The 14200-nt window shown below is 46.7% G+C and overlaps 1 protein-coding gene across 1 annotated transcript in view; it reads right to left on the bottom strand.

The window, feature by feature from the left end:
• The window catches only part of CABLES1 (Cdk5 and Abl enzyme substrate 1), a 501414-nt gene that overhangs the window by 141364 nt on the left and 345850 nt on the right, over positions 1 to 14200 (bottom strand). Inside the window, exon 5 of the mRNA XM_086965640.1 lies at positions 4748 to 4853. Within this exon, the coding sequence (XP_086821766.1) occupies positions 4748 to 4853 (106 nt within the window). The remainder of the gene's footprint in view (positions 1 to 4747; positions 4854 to 14200) is intronic.

Here is a 14200-nt window from a genome sequence, read left to right as displayed (position 1 = left end):
ACTGTGGTACCACCAGGATCAGTGTCATGTTGCTGGTTCTGCACTTGCTGAGTACCCTGTGTATCAGTGGTTTCAGGGGAAAAGCGTAGGCAAATGTTTTTGACCAGCTTAAGCATAGGGCATTCCCCTGGGACTGTACCTCTGGTTGCCTGGATGCGAAGTATCGGCATTTTGAATTCTGGTGTGTTGCAAATAGGTCTATTGTTGGTGTTCCCCACCTCCTGAATAGTCTTTGCGTTTCCTGTGCATTGAGCTCCCAATCGTGGGATGCTGATGTCTGTCTGCTGAGCCTGTCTGCTTCCACATTGTCCTTTCCTGGTAGGTGTATGGCTAGTAGGTCTATTTTGAGTGGGATGGGCCATTTCTATATTTCCTGCGCTAGGTTGGCTAGTGCGACTGATTGTGTTCCTCCCTGTTTGTTGATGTAGAACATCGTTGTTGTGTTGTCTGTTTGTATCAACACTCTCTGGTTGTACAGTTGATTCTGGAAGGTCTTCAGGGGCACGGTCTTTAGTTCCAGGTAGTTGATGTGTCTGATCGCATCTGCTGGAGTCCACCAACCTCTCACCTTGTTCATGTGTGCTATCCATCCCATCTGGGATGCGTCTGTGGTGATGGTCACCGTTGGGGTTGGTGGTGTTAAAGGCTTCCCCTTTGTTATGTTCTCCTTGTTCCACCACGTTATCTCCTCATGCACTGCGTGCGTTACAACCACTAGATCTTCCCAACTTCCTGTAGCTTGTGACCATTGTTGTTGCAGCCCTTCCTGGAATGGTCTCATGTGGAGCCGTATATTGGGGACCAGGTGTATGCAGGACGCCATCATCCCCATGATCTTGCTCGCTGTCCTCACTGTCAGAGCTCGCCCCTTCTGGTAATGGCGTGTCTCCTTCAACAGGGCAAGTGTCCTCTTGTCGCTGGGGAACACCTTGCTCTGTATGGTGTCAATCTGTGCGCCTAGGAAGATCTTCACTTGCACTGGTTGCATTGAGGATTTCCCCCAGTGTATGGAGAATCCCAGGTCTGTCAGCGTTTCTGTGACCCGCTGTGCATGTTCCTTGCATGTCCTGTGGGAACTTGCTTTTATTTGCCAGTCGTCGAGGTAAGGGTATACATGAATCCCTTCCCTCCGTAGGTGCGCTGCCATGGCAGCGAGACATTTGGTGAAGACCCTTGGTGCGGATTTTAGTCCGAAGGATAGGGCTGTGAACTGGTAGTGTGCTTTGTTGATAGCAAATCTTAGTAGATGTTTGTGCTGAATGTTCATGAGAATGTGTGGGTAGGCATCTTTGAGGTCTATGGTGGACATGAAGTCTCCGTCCCTTATCTGAGGAATGACCTCTTGTGGGGATGTCATTTTGAATTTTTGTGTCTTTATGTATTGGTTTAGGAACCTTAGATCCAGGATGGGTCTTAGCGTTTCGTCCACTTTTGGTACTAGGAAATAAGTTTTGAGTACACTCTCTGGTTCGATGGCCTCCTTTTGGAGGAGTTCTTGTGCTTCCTCTAGCAGTAGCGCTAGTTCTTTTGCTGAGTGCGCCTTTCTTTTTGTTCTTCTGTTTGGTGGCTTCTTTTCCAGTTCTATGCAGTATCCAAACTGTAAGATGTTGAGTAGCCATTTGTCTGTAGTTATTTTCTTCCATTCCTGGAAGAAATGTTTTGCCTGCCTCTTACTGGTGTTAGATGTTCGGTGATGCTTAGTCTGTGTAACCCTCTTTTGTTGCCCTTGTTGTGCCCCACCCTTAGAGGTGTCGTGTGAGTGGGCACGCTTGGTGGGACGGAGTCACTTTGAGGTGGGTTGCTGGCCCCCTCTTCTTATTTGCCTTCGTCCATTCGCCCTCCCGAGAAAGACTGGCCCCGAAGCTGGTACTGCCAGGTTTGTTTTTGCTAGCCCTGCTGGTCTTGGTTGTCGCCCTGGTAGGTCTGCTGGAATGTCTGATGTGACGTTCCCGGCTGGTTACCCCCTCTTCCGTTTGGTCTCCGTGTCGGGGTACCCCTTCTCATTCCTCTGAATTGCAAGGCCCCCATGGACCTTGCAGTCTCATTTTCTTTTTTGAGCTGGGTGAGTTTCTCATCCACCGGTGCCCCGAACAGGGTTTCTCCATTGAAGGGGGTGCTCAGAATATTGTTTTATACTTCCGGCTCGAAGCCTGAGATCCTCAGCCATGCATGCCTTCTTTCTGTGACCCCGATCATCATGAGCCTGTTGAATGTGTCAGCCCCATCCAAGGCTGATTTTAGGCATACATTTACTATATTCTTGCCTTCCTCCACCAGGTGTGACGCTCTTTGTTGGTATTGCTCAGGGAGGTGTTTGAGCAGCTGTCCGACCTCGTCCCAGTGTTGGTATGAGTGTCTGTTTAATAGGGGATTAGAGTTTGCAATGCGCCAGTGTACTGCTGCATTCCTCTCTATCTTCCTTCCAGTGAGGTTCATCCTCCTACTTTCTTTGTCTGGTGGTGGGCCTGAGGTTGTTGGAACGTTTGCCCTTTTCCTGGCAGTTGCCGGAATAATGGAGTCAGCAGTGACGGATCCCTGGATGTAGGGGGATCTTTAGAGGAGTGTTTGTATTTCTTCTCTGTCCTAGGTGTGACAGACCTGTATCTCTCTAAGTCTTTCAATGCCTCCCTCCCCTGGTCCAGGACACTGAAGCATGGGGAGAAATTGACTCCTTGTTTGAGTGGGGAACAGGGTCTTTAAGAGGAAGCAGGCCTTTGGTTTTTCTTCCTCCAGTGTCACTCCACAAGCAGTTGCCGCATTCTTGACGACCATGTTGTAGACCTCAATGTCATCTGGTGGCGAAGACCTTGAAGGGTGCGATTCCACAGCCTCTTCTGGGCTTTCGGTTTCGAGGTCCTGCCAATCCAGGTCCTGTGCCATCAAGGATACCGAGCCGAAACTCGTCCGCTGGTCTTCCTCGTCGTAGTACAGGCCCTCTTCCTCTTGGTTTTCCTAGGGCTCAGGAGTTTTCGGCAGCCCTTGGGCGTCGAACTCCTCTTCTTCTTCAATTTCGACGATCATCGTCGGTGGTTTCGACGGAATCGTGAACCTTTTCATCTTTTCGTCGAACTCTCTTTTCCTTTGCAGGATGTTATCCATTTCAGCCTCGAGCCTTCTCTTTTTCCTCTCATTTCGGCGGCCAGTTCGGCGTCGAGTGTTTCGGCCGATATCTTCGACGTAGTGGTCGACGTCGAAGTAGCCTTCAGGTCCTTTTCCTTCGGAGTTGAGCGGTCCTTTTCGGGGACGTGCTTCGACAACCTTGGCTTTTCGCCTTTTTTCGCCATCTGGGAGTCCTTTTCGAAGGATCCGCTGGGCTGTTTGTCCCAGGATGCAGCTGTGGCCGTCGAGATTTTCAGGGCCAGTGCTCCTTTCGTGGACTTAGACTCTGTTTTTCGAGAGTCTGACTCAGGCTTTCGAGAGTCTGTCGAGGGTTTAGCGGTCGACGAGTCTCCTACCTCTTTAGATATTTTCTTATTGATCTCTACGACCATGCAGTCCTCTGGTCCCTCTGTGATGTTGTCCTGTTCGTCGCTGGAGAGGCCCAGGTCCCGAAGCAACGAAGGTTGGCCTTTGCCTTGCATGTTGTAGTTGGCTCTTCTCTGTCTCTCTCTAACTCTGAGAGTCTTCGGGGTGAAGACGGAAAAGGCGTTGCAATCCTTGCTCTCGTGGTCGACCGGTAGGCAGAGGTTGCAAACCGGGTGCTGGTCCTTCTGCGCGTATTTGTGGTGGCAGTTACGGCAGAATTTAAAGAGTGTTTTGTCCATTCTTGCGCTCAGGGGGCCCCCTGTGTGCTCATTCTCCGTCGGACGTCGAAGTTCTCCTCCTTCTTCGTCGTCGTCCCGGCTCAGTGATCTTGTTTCTCGAGGTCTTCTCCAATCTTTTCCGTGTAGAAATCGGTCTTTTCCCTCTTCTTTCCTCCAAAAACTCTGGAGCCTCTCAGTGACGATCCAGACCCAAAAGCGGAAAAAATAATCTGAAGATGGCGCCCAAAAGTGGGAGCTTCCGCAGGAAGCATGCCGACGTCACAGGAAGTACACCAAAGGGTGGGACGTCGACGCCCACCTGGGCTACGAAAAAAAAAAGAGAGATTAGACTATGATTCCGGACCCAACCACTAGACCGCGGAATAATGCACAGCATAGTGAATCCAGAAAGATTCACGCTGCAAAACTTTCCATGTGCAACAAGAATCACTGGCCCACTTTTTGGGGAAAATTTTGTGAAGATTTATCGAACTACGCCAGAGGTATAGTCAAATCAAGTCAATAAAACGCTATTCCTATTGAAACCTTCTTACCATCAGTAAGTAATATATGTATATGTTAAAATAAAGTGTTAATTTAAAGCACAAAATAACATGTTATGAAAAAGAGGAATAAAAATAACTTAATTCATCTAAGAATTTCATTGTTTTGGTAAGTGGTAGATTATAACCACATTTGACCCACATTTTGCAATGTGAGTAAACCGCAATACATATCTTATTTACATTTTATCCACAATTTCAGAAAATATCCAGCTTGAAAGATCTGTAAATAGCAAATTCTAATGGACAAGATATTTCTCGTTCATCATGGGGTAAAATCAGGCAGTAGCTCTTCAGCTCTCTGCAGGAAAACTTACCCTGCTTAAAGTGATTAAAACAAGAAATACAGTTTATATTAATCCTTAATCAACGGCACCAGCTATTGATGGATACATTTCTATGATGAATGAAAAAACAGAATTTCCTGCATGACAATCCTACCTTGCCGTTTGCTCCTAATTCTACACCTTCTAACCCAATCACTAATTCTTTGGCACCTACTCCTCCAGAAGAATGCCGCTGCCGCCCACTTTCCAGCTTTAAATCCCTAGGGAACAAAAGGAAAGTAGCACAGGTCATGGGCATAATGAAAATCAAACCACAAACATAGACAGCAGAGACTAACTCAACAACTGCATTAAGAAATCAGAGACACTGCAGCAACATTTTGGAATTGTGATTAGATTTTTTACATTGTCTATTGGTAAGCAGCTCACAGGAGAAGGCTCTCAATCACACAACTTTTGTAACTTAATTTGAGTAGATTGCGGCTTTGTTGTAAGTCCTTCATTAGTGGTATCAAGTAGAGTTAGGAAAAACAGTTTAGAAAAGCGTGATCCCATGTGAGCAATTTGGAAACGCCAAAACGTTGTTCGGCGTTGTAAAACGGGCAAGGGTGGATTTGTGGCAAATTATAAAAGTGCGGCGAAGCCAGAGTCTTGTGCCAGTCTGGGGACAAGAGCTTGGACTGTGAGTGTCTGCTTTCCAATAGGGACACTAATGGCCCGATTTACAATTTGTGAACGGGTTACCACTTTACAAACGTGAGGGATATCCCGTTTACCATATTACAAGTGCGCTATGAAACTTGTAATACGGAGGACAGAATATCTGTCACGTTTGTGAAGAAGAGCACCTGTAATACAGCAGACAGGATATACGTCATGTCTTTGAATGAGTAACACATCAGCCGAACTCTAAATCAGGCCCCAAGTCACTAGGGTCTGCAGGAGCTCTGGGGCAAATCTAGCAGACCTAAACCAATAGTAGTTACTGAAAAGCTCCTTGGATGATCAGAAATGTCACAATAATGCTTGTGATATGTGCACCAAGTGTAAAATGTGTTTACATGCATTTTAGTACATAAACCATTTAAGCTTGCGCTAGAAGATAAGCATATTAAACTTTTTTCTCCAAAAATCATAACGCACAAGACAAACCTCACAGTGTGGCATGACCGAAACATTTGTAAGGCATAATCATGTATAGTTACTGGTCACTCGAAGACAGTATCTTTGTTTATTTACTCATATATTCCACCCGATTTCTACAATTTTTTTATGTAACTTTAACTTACAGTGGGAATAAATCCAGATGACACTATTGAACTAGAAATGAAAGGTATAGTCGGCTATCTGGAAATATTTCCTTGAATATTTTTGACCTGTGTTTTTATGTTAGGCTTGATTTGTTAGTTGTGCTGGTCTGAAAAACTCAATAAACACTTCAACCTAAAAATAAAAAGATGCAGCTCATACAACAAATGCAACCCCACCTTGTTAACCCTAGTAGTTTGAGTATAGTGTACCACCTAAAAGAGCCATAGATCTGTCCAGTCACACTGGACTATTTGTGGTTGAGCTTCTATCCACACAAAATGACACCAGTTTCATTACTTACATATGCACATAGACAACAAGCATTTGCAATGCAATAGGTCTCGCATTAATTAAGTTTGAGCTATTGGCATTGCTAAATATTGCAACACCAATTGCAACCAAAGTCTATAAATTGTAGGCCAAAACAATGTGTGTTTTTTTTGTATCAATGGTGGCATGCTGCGCTTTAGATGAATATGTTTAAAAGTAAAGTGCGCCATACTGCGATTGCTACAATAGTTAATTGTGGATGCGTTAACAATTGATGTGTGCACTGCCGGCTGGTGGTGCGTGTGCCTGGTGGAAGTGTGCACTGCTGGCTGGTGGTGTGTGTGCCTGGTGGAAGCGTGCACGGACGGCTGGTGGTGTGTGTGCCTGGTGAAAGCGTGCACTGATGGCTGGTGGTGTGTACCTGGTGAAAGCGTGCCCTGACGACTGGTGGTGTGTGTGTGCCGGGTGAAAGCGTGCACTGACCGCTGGTGGTGTGTGTGTGCCTGGTGAAAGCGTGCACTGACGCCTGGTGGTGTGTGTGTGCCTGGTGAAAGCGTGCACTGACTTCTGGTGGTGTGTGCCTGGTGGAAGCATGCACTGAGGGCTGGTGGTGTTTGTGCCCGGTGAAAGCGTGCACTGACGACTGGTGTTGTTTGTGCCTGGTGAAAGCGTGCACTGACGACTGATGGTGTCTGTGCCTGGTGAAAGTGTGCACGGATGGTGTGGTTTTGTGTGTGGTTGTGTGTGGTTGTGTGTGAGGTTGTATGTGTGGTTGTGTGTGTGGTTGTATGTGGTTGTGTGTGTATGTGTGGTTGGTTGTGTGTGTGTGTGTGGTTGTGTGTGTATGTGTGGCTGTGGTTGTGTGTGTGGTTGTGTGTGTCGCTGTGTGTGGTTGCATGTGTGGTTGTGAGTGTGGTTGTGTGTGTGAGGTTGTGTGTGTGCTGTTGTGTGTGTGTGGTTGTGTGTGTGTGGTTGTGTGTGTGGTTGTGTGTGGTTGTGTGTGTGGTTGTGTGTGGATGGGTGCGGTTGTGTGTGGATGGGTTTGGCTGTGTGTGTGGCTGTGTGTGGTTGTGTGTGTGTGGTTGTGTGTGTGTTTATGTGTGTGGTTGTATGTGTGGTTGTGGTTGTGTGTGTGGTGTGTGTGTGTGTGTGGTTGTACTCACGAAAATACTGTGACTATTCACGGCAGAGTTTCGGTAGTCCTATAAACCGCAGTGAAGGTGTTCAGATTAGGCACTGCCACGCTCGTGAATGCCTTACCACATGCATAGCAGAAGTCAAAAGTGCTTCGGCACTGCACAATGCCACCACCACGCCACCAGTGCTGGAGGCCTGAAAGGGAGCAAAGGGTTCCTTGTATCATATCACAGTCAAGCTAAAAGCACCAGTGAAGGTCTTACTGTAAACAGCAGGAGTCAATGGTGCTTCGGCACTGCACACCACGCACTACCCCCCACCACACCACCAGTGCTGGAGGCCTGGAAGGTAGCAAGAGGTCCTTGTATCATAATAAAAGCACCAATGAATGACTTACCGTGCATAGCAGGAATCAATGGTGCTTCGGCACTACATATCAAAGAAAGAGAGAGAATGCATGTGTGCGTGAGTGCCTGTGTGTGCGCGAGACGGCGAGAGAGAAAATGCGTGTGCATGGGTGTGTGTATGTCTGTGTGTGAGAGCGCGAGAGAGAGCGTGCATGTGTGTGTGCATGCGTGTGAGAGAGCGAGAGCGCGCATGTGTCCGTGCATGGGTGTGTGTGAAAGAGAGAGAGTGCATGTGTTTGTGTGTGAGTTCGAGAATGTGTGTGTGTGCGTGGCTGTGTGTGTGAGAGAGAGCGTGCATGTGAGTGAGAGGGGGAGAGAGAAAGAAAGCAGAGAGCCTGCTTGTGTGAGTATGCGTGTGTGTGAGTATGCGTGTGTGTGAGTTCGAGAGAGCGTGCCTGTCAGGCCCGGCTCCAGGAATTTTTATTTGGGTGGGCCAAGAGTGCATTCGGGTGGGCCACTGCGGCAGTCGCAACTCGCGGGAGGGAGTGTGGGGAGAGGAATAGTGGGTTGGCGGGGGGTCACGCGCAGAGGTCTGGTGGGGAGGGGTTCAATTTAATAATATTCATTAAAAAAAACAGGAAGCAGGCAGCCAGGCTTCCTTCCCTAAGCCAATCACAATGCTCTAAGCAGCGCTGTGATTGGTCAGTATGCCACCCAGCCAGGGGCCTATGTGGCCCTGCCCTGCTCGCATGTACAAACGCTATTGTGCAAGACGGTATTACAAGGGTCGTCCCTTCCTAATAGCAAGCCGCATTTGTATGCATCATTGTTTTGCGATCACAATTAAATTCACAAAACACTTGCAGTTTACCTCCTACTCCAAATAGGTAGTAATCCACTTGAAAGAGGAAGGGGTCACCAGGGGAGCCCTTCCCCTTTGTGAAAGGATGTGAAAATATTTTTGAAGAGCAAGCAGTGGTCCCACGGACTGCTGCCTGCTCTTAAAAAAAATGAAACGGACATTTCATTTTTCTTTTTTAAAATGCATCCCATGTAAGGTCCCTTTGATGTGAAAAGGAGGTTTCTGAGGTGGGAGTATCAGGCAAGTAACACTACTCAGCCTCCCTCGTTGCCAGCCTTCAGAGAGAATCTCTCTTCATTACTAACGCCACCTAACCCCGGACTCTGCAGCACACTCCCTTCGAGCCCTGATTATCCATTTTCTACCGTCCATCTCTTGTGTACCTTATCTCACAGTTGACCTTGGGCCCCAGCCCCATATCAGCCACCATCCGGATCCTTTTTCATTATTCCTGGTAAAAAAAGGAGTAAAATCCCCCTCAAAGTTAAAACAATAAATATACCAGTAAATATAATTAGCACACGCTTTAAAATATGTTCCACAGTGGCCCTAATGACCCGACTGCTAATTTAATAAACAAAAACAGAAAGGCCATGACAGGGTTGGCTTTAGCGCTGGTGTGGAAGTCTTTATTGGTGCCTCCCATTGACCTCTTTCTCTTTACTACCACCCTCCAACAGTGCCTGTCATCTCTCTGTAGCCTTTCTCCCTCATAACCTCCTCCTCAGACTCTCACACTACCACCCTCTACCAGTGCCCCTCATCTCTCCCTAGACTCTCCCCTATTGACCTCCTTCCCGGATGTCCTCATTACCACCCTCCAACAGTGCCCCTCATCTCTCTGTAGCCTCTCCCCCTCATGATTCCCTCCTCAGACTCCCTCACGATCACCCTCCAAAAGTGCTCCTCATCTCTGCGTAGCCCTCTATGACCTCCTCCTCTGATTAGCTCGCTGCTACCCTCCAACTGTGCCCTCATCTCTACATAGACTCTCCCCATATTCACTTCCTCCTCGGATGCCCTTATTGCCACCCTCCAACAGAGCCCATCATCTCTCCGTAGCCACTCATGTGCTTTTCATTTGTGGTATATCGCTACTCATAGTGTAGGGCTTCACAGTACTTTCTATAATTCACACATTATGCAGAGACAATGAATCATACAAATATGTAAGTCAGCCTATAGGGAATGTCACATAAGCCAATGAGGATTACCAAGTGTAGGATTCACATGTCAACCATACTGGTGGGCAGTATGTGTTAAGAGGGATAGGTCTGGAGAAGCACAAACTCAAGATTTAAAGCATACCCCAGTGGTTAGGGTTTGTCTTTACTGATAAAAAATGTACATCTGCCAAAACGAACTCTTTATAGCAACATTAGAATAATGAAAGAGTGGGGAAATTCTAACTATATCGCAATACACAAAAAACTTTCTAATTATATCATTCAGGTTTGTATGCAGCTCTTAGAATACAGTTCATATGTCACTGTCCTATGTTAGATCTGTAACTTCTGAACTGCAAGTAACAAAAGGATCTCTGTGACAAAGGCAGTAACCCACTGAGCTATCCACATAAACTACAGTTTATCTGCATCCCTAAACTACAAACAGACAAAAGATTTCTATCCAGCAGGACCATTAATCACCAGAGTTATCTGGACATTTGTTCTGTTGTCTTGCATTTGTGGCAGAGCCAGTCATGAAAATGATACAAGTAATTTAAGTGAAATATACAAGGCATACACAAAGTATGCGTCTTGCTGGGCCCGCACAGATTTTAAAAATATGAAAATAGCCACACATTCTCGGAGCATACATGAAGTATGTATCTTGTTGGGCCTTTGCAGGTTTTTTTAAAAACGAAATAGCCACACATTCTCTTACCCACTGGGTTGGAAATCTGTCTCACAGCCCGATCTGATAAGCACCTGAAGGGGGTCAGGAAAGGTGAATCAGGATAAACAAACTCCTTTTCTCCAGCACTGAAAAGAAGGAAATATCCATGCAGCACGCAAAGGTCACCTGGTGCCAAAGAAGGGATTTGCCCCCTTCACCATGTCCCTATTCTACCACAAGTGGGTGGGGACACAACTCACCTTTCCAAAGGAGATGCGTGATTGGGGGTGCCTGAGAGAGCACCAAGGCCCAATCACGCAACTCCGAGAAGGAGATGATAAATTACGTTCAGAGGAACGTTTTAAATTATAGTGCAAATTTTCTGTTGCCTTCTTGACGTCGCTGCAAAGCCCAAGATTCGTGTTTGGGTGGGCCAGGCTCATGTTTGGGTGGGCCTGGCCCACCCGGCCCACCCTCTAGAACCGGGCCTGGTGCCTGTGAGAAAGAGAGAGCGTGCATGTGCGCGTGCCTGTGTGTGTGTGTGTGTGTGTGTGAGAGAGAGAGAGAGAGAGAGGAGAGGGAGACCGAGAGAGAGAGCATGCATGTGTGCGTGCATGCATGTGTGAGAGAGGGAGAGAGAGAGCTTGTGTGCGTGAAAGAGAGAGAGAGTTGATGCTGCATGGCAGAGCATGTTTGGGGATCCCACAGCAACCCTCGAACCCCTCTAGGCATGTATTTCGAGGAAAGCATGAATATGAGTCCAACTCGAGGTTTGTATGCGTGTGTCGGGCACCCTGCCATCCCAGAACAGTAGACTGTATGTTAACTCTGATACCGGTACGAGGAGCAGATACCAAATGTTATTCACGTATTTATTAATGGAGTTTTATGAAGCGCATGTTATTAAGGTGACTTCTGCGTAGTTTGTGGTAATTATGGCACAGAATCTGGTCAGACCACAAGCTACAGAAGGATGCGAGTTCCACTAAGCCCTCTGTGCCCTAAATGGGTTATTAACCCCGGTCCCAAATTAATGTAACTGTTTTTGAAAGTTAAGAACGTACACAGCATCAAAGGGCTGGCCGAGAAGGGAGGGGGGAATGCGAGAAGCCAAAATGAAACTGACAACAAACAGTAAGCTCAGTGCATTTAAATGCAGATTTTGGCTAGCATCTTATCTCATTAACAAGGAACTCTCAGAACTTCGATTTCGACAGTGAATGCTACATCACACTTAAGGCGGTGTAAGGTTTCTGAGTGCATACTAGTGCAAAGTGAACTTTAAAAAATAACAAAGTGTTTGCTTTTGTCAGTGCTTGTTTATTATTTCCTTTCAGTTGAAAGAAGCAACTTTTTTTTCCAACTAATGCCGGGTTAAAAACGTCTTAACCGAGTTGTGACACTGATGTGCTGTGAAATCACTTATCCACGACTCTTTTAACGGAAGTGCCGATTAATCATACTCATGGCAGCACCCAAATGTTTTAGCATCCGGTGGTCGTGGTAAACCACTAAAAACACACTATTTGATGGGTGATTATGAAATAGACAAGGTACTGTCATTCTTCATTCAGTTGCACGGGGGAGGAACAGATTGCAGGGGATTTGAATCTCAAACACATGCATTTAGGCGCTGCTCCTAAGGAACAGGACCTATGCTTAATCCACCCTATGTGAAATTAAAAGATACAAAGGTGCCCCCCACCCCACGTCCTGTTTGCATTTGAGAAGCACCTCGTCCGTCTGCCTGTCTTGGGTTTGATTGATGTACTGGCTCGAGATTAGATGCACAGCTGAAGCTCCAAAGATAATTGTTTGCCTCTCTGTCAATCATATGGAAAATAGGCCGGCAACGCGTTCTCTGTAGTTTGGAGTGCAGAAGTGATTTAAAGCGCATGGAAGATGTGTACCGTGCATTAGAGAAGATGCTCGAACAGTACCATCTCTCCTCGCCACAAAACTTACCTGGGTTATTCAATGTGTTTGTAAATTAGCGTTCGTATAGCGCTTGAAACTATTGGTGTGGCGCCGCCACAAAACCTACCTCTGTTACTCACGGTGTTTGTAAATTAGCATTTGTATAGCGCTTAAAACTACAGGCGTGGCTGAGCCACAAAACCTACCTCTGTTACTCACGGTGTTTGTAAATTAGCATTCGTATAGCGCTTCAAACGACTGGCGTGGCTCAGCCACAAAACCTACCTCTGTTACTCACTGTGTTTGTAAATTAGCATTTGTATAGCGCTTCAAACTACAGGCGTGGCTCAGCCACAAAACCTACCTCTGTTACTCACGGTGTTTGTAAATTAGCATTCGTATAGCGCTTGAAACTACAGGCGTGGCTCCGCCACAAAAGCTAGCAGTGTTATTCAAGGTGTTTGTAAATTAGCATTCGAATAGCGCTTGAAACTATGGGCGTGGCTCCGCTACAAAAGCTAGCTCTGTTATTGAAGGTGTTTGCAAATTAGCGTTCGTATAGCGCTTCATACTTTAGAGCACTGTGCTGTTGAGGCTATCCAGGTTCTATTTATGCTTTGGTGTACTGACTCTGGAAAGCTTTGAGTGTTGTGTGTGTGGGGGGGAGGGGATGTTGCTCCTGTTGTATCACTGCAGGAGTGTTGCGCTTTGACACGAGTATGGCTCAGTAGGGTGCCAGAAGGAAGTTTGGAATCATAGTGATGACATATTGTATTTGTAGGCACAAATACCCACTTGGGTGTCCACCTGGTGAAGTCCGTAACCAGTGGTCACTCTTTCACCTCCGCTAAGTAGACTGGTGACTGACACTGAGAGGCATCCGAAAAATAAGTAAGCTGGGGTACATGGCAGGAAGGACACAGGTGAATTTTGCCAGTGGAAGTCGTAAGAGGGCAGAAGAAGGAGCTGGGCAGCAATGCAGCTCAGTGGTAGAAAAGCAGAGAAGAGGACATCTTGAAAGGAAGAGCGCAGATTAAAAGGCTTCCAATAACAAGGAAAAGTGACGTGGCCGTGCGCCCACCCGTGAAAGTGATTGCGATCAAAGACAAAGACAGATGGCGGCGCGATCAAAGACAGACAGATGGCGGCGCGCATGCATGCTCGCGTGCACTCACGCTTCAGGCCAGTCAGGCCAGCAAACGCCTCTGGTTGCGCTGTCTCAAGCGAGAACTAAAAACAGGGAAGATGGAGGTTAAGTCTGAGGGCCGTATAGAGCTGTGATCTATGTCTCTCTGTCCAACCTGTTTAAAAAGCACATGAGTTTAGGTCTCCATCATCCATCAAAATGTGCAAGTGGGAGAACGTCATTGTTTTTTTCTTTTCATTAAAAAGGCTAATAGGGAAAAAAAAAAAATTCATAACATATTCAATAGCTCTGTAAAGCTATGGTGCATTAGGAGGATATGCGGTTTCCAAATACTTTTTTTTCAATTTAATTCGCACATACAGTGTAGCTTATTCGTTCACAGTTTACATAGCATGTCATATTTATGCATATAGATACATTAATAATTTCCATTGGTTCGCGCAGCAAGGTCTAGTGGTTAACTCTTCATTGCCCCACATTTCAGTGACAAAACCCCTGCATGGTTTACAGCACGTCATTTGTCATTTGATATTACATTACGTTACACATGGAAATTATCCACAAACCATACCCCCTGCGCTTAGTGGCTAAGACAACAAGGCAGCGCTGGGAGGGGGGCTGGGCACGAAGGAAGGAGAAATGTGAGTCACGGCGGCGGTGAAGTGTGAAGCAGATCCCTTTGAAGCTCTCGGAGGCAGGAGCAAACGGTAAGGGGAGGAGAAATGCTGCTGGGGTGAATGCCTGAGGCCAAATCCGGATCGTAAAAGTCAGCTTTGT

This window comes from Lissotriton vulgaris, chromosome 4_1 (genome assembly GCF_964263255.1).
Source record: "Lissotriton vulgaris chromosome 4_1, aLisVul1.2, whole genome shotgun sequence".
Lineage (NCBI taxonomy): Eukaryota > Metazoa > Chordata > Amphibia > Caudata > Salamandridae > Lissotriton > Lissotriton vulgaris.
Note: the sequence above shows the minus strand (reverse complement) of the source record. Positions and strands in the feature narration are given on the sequence as shown.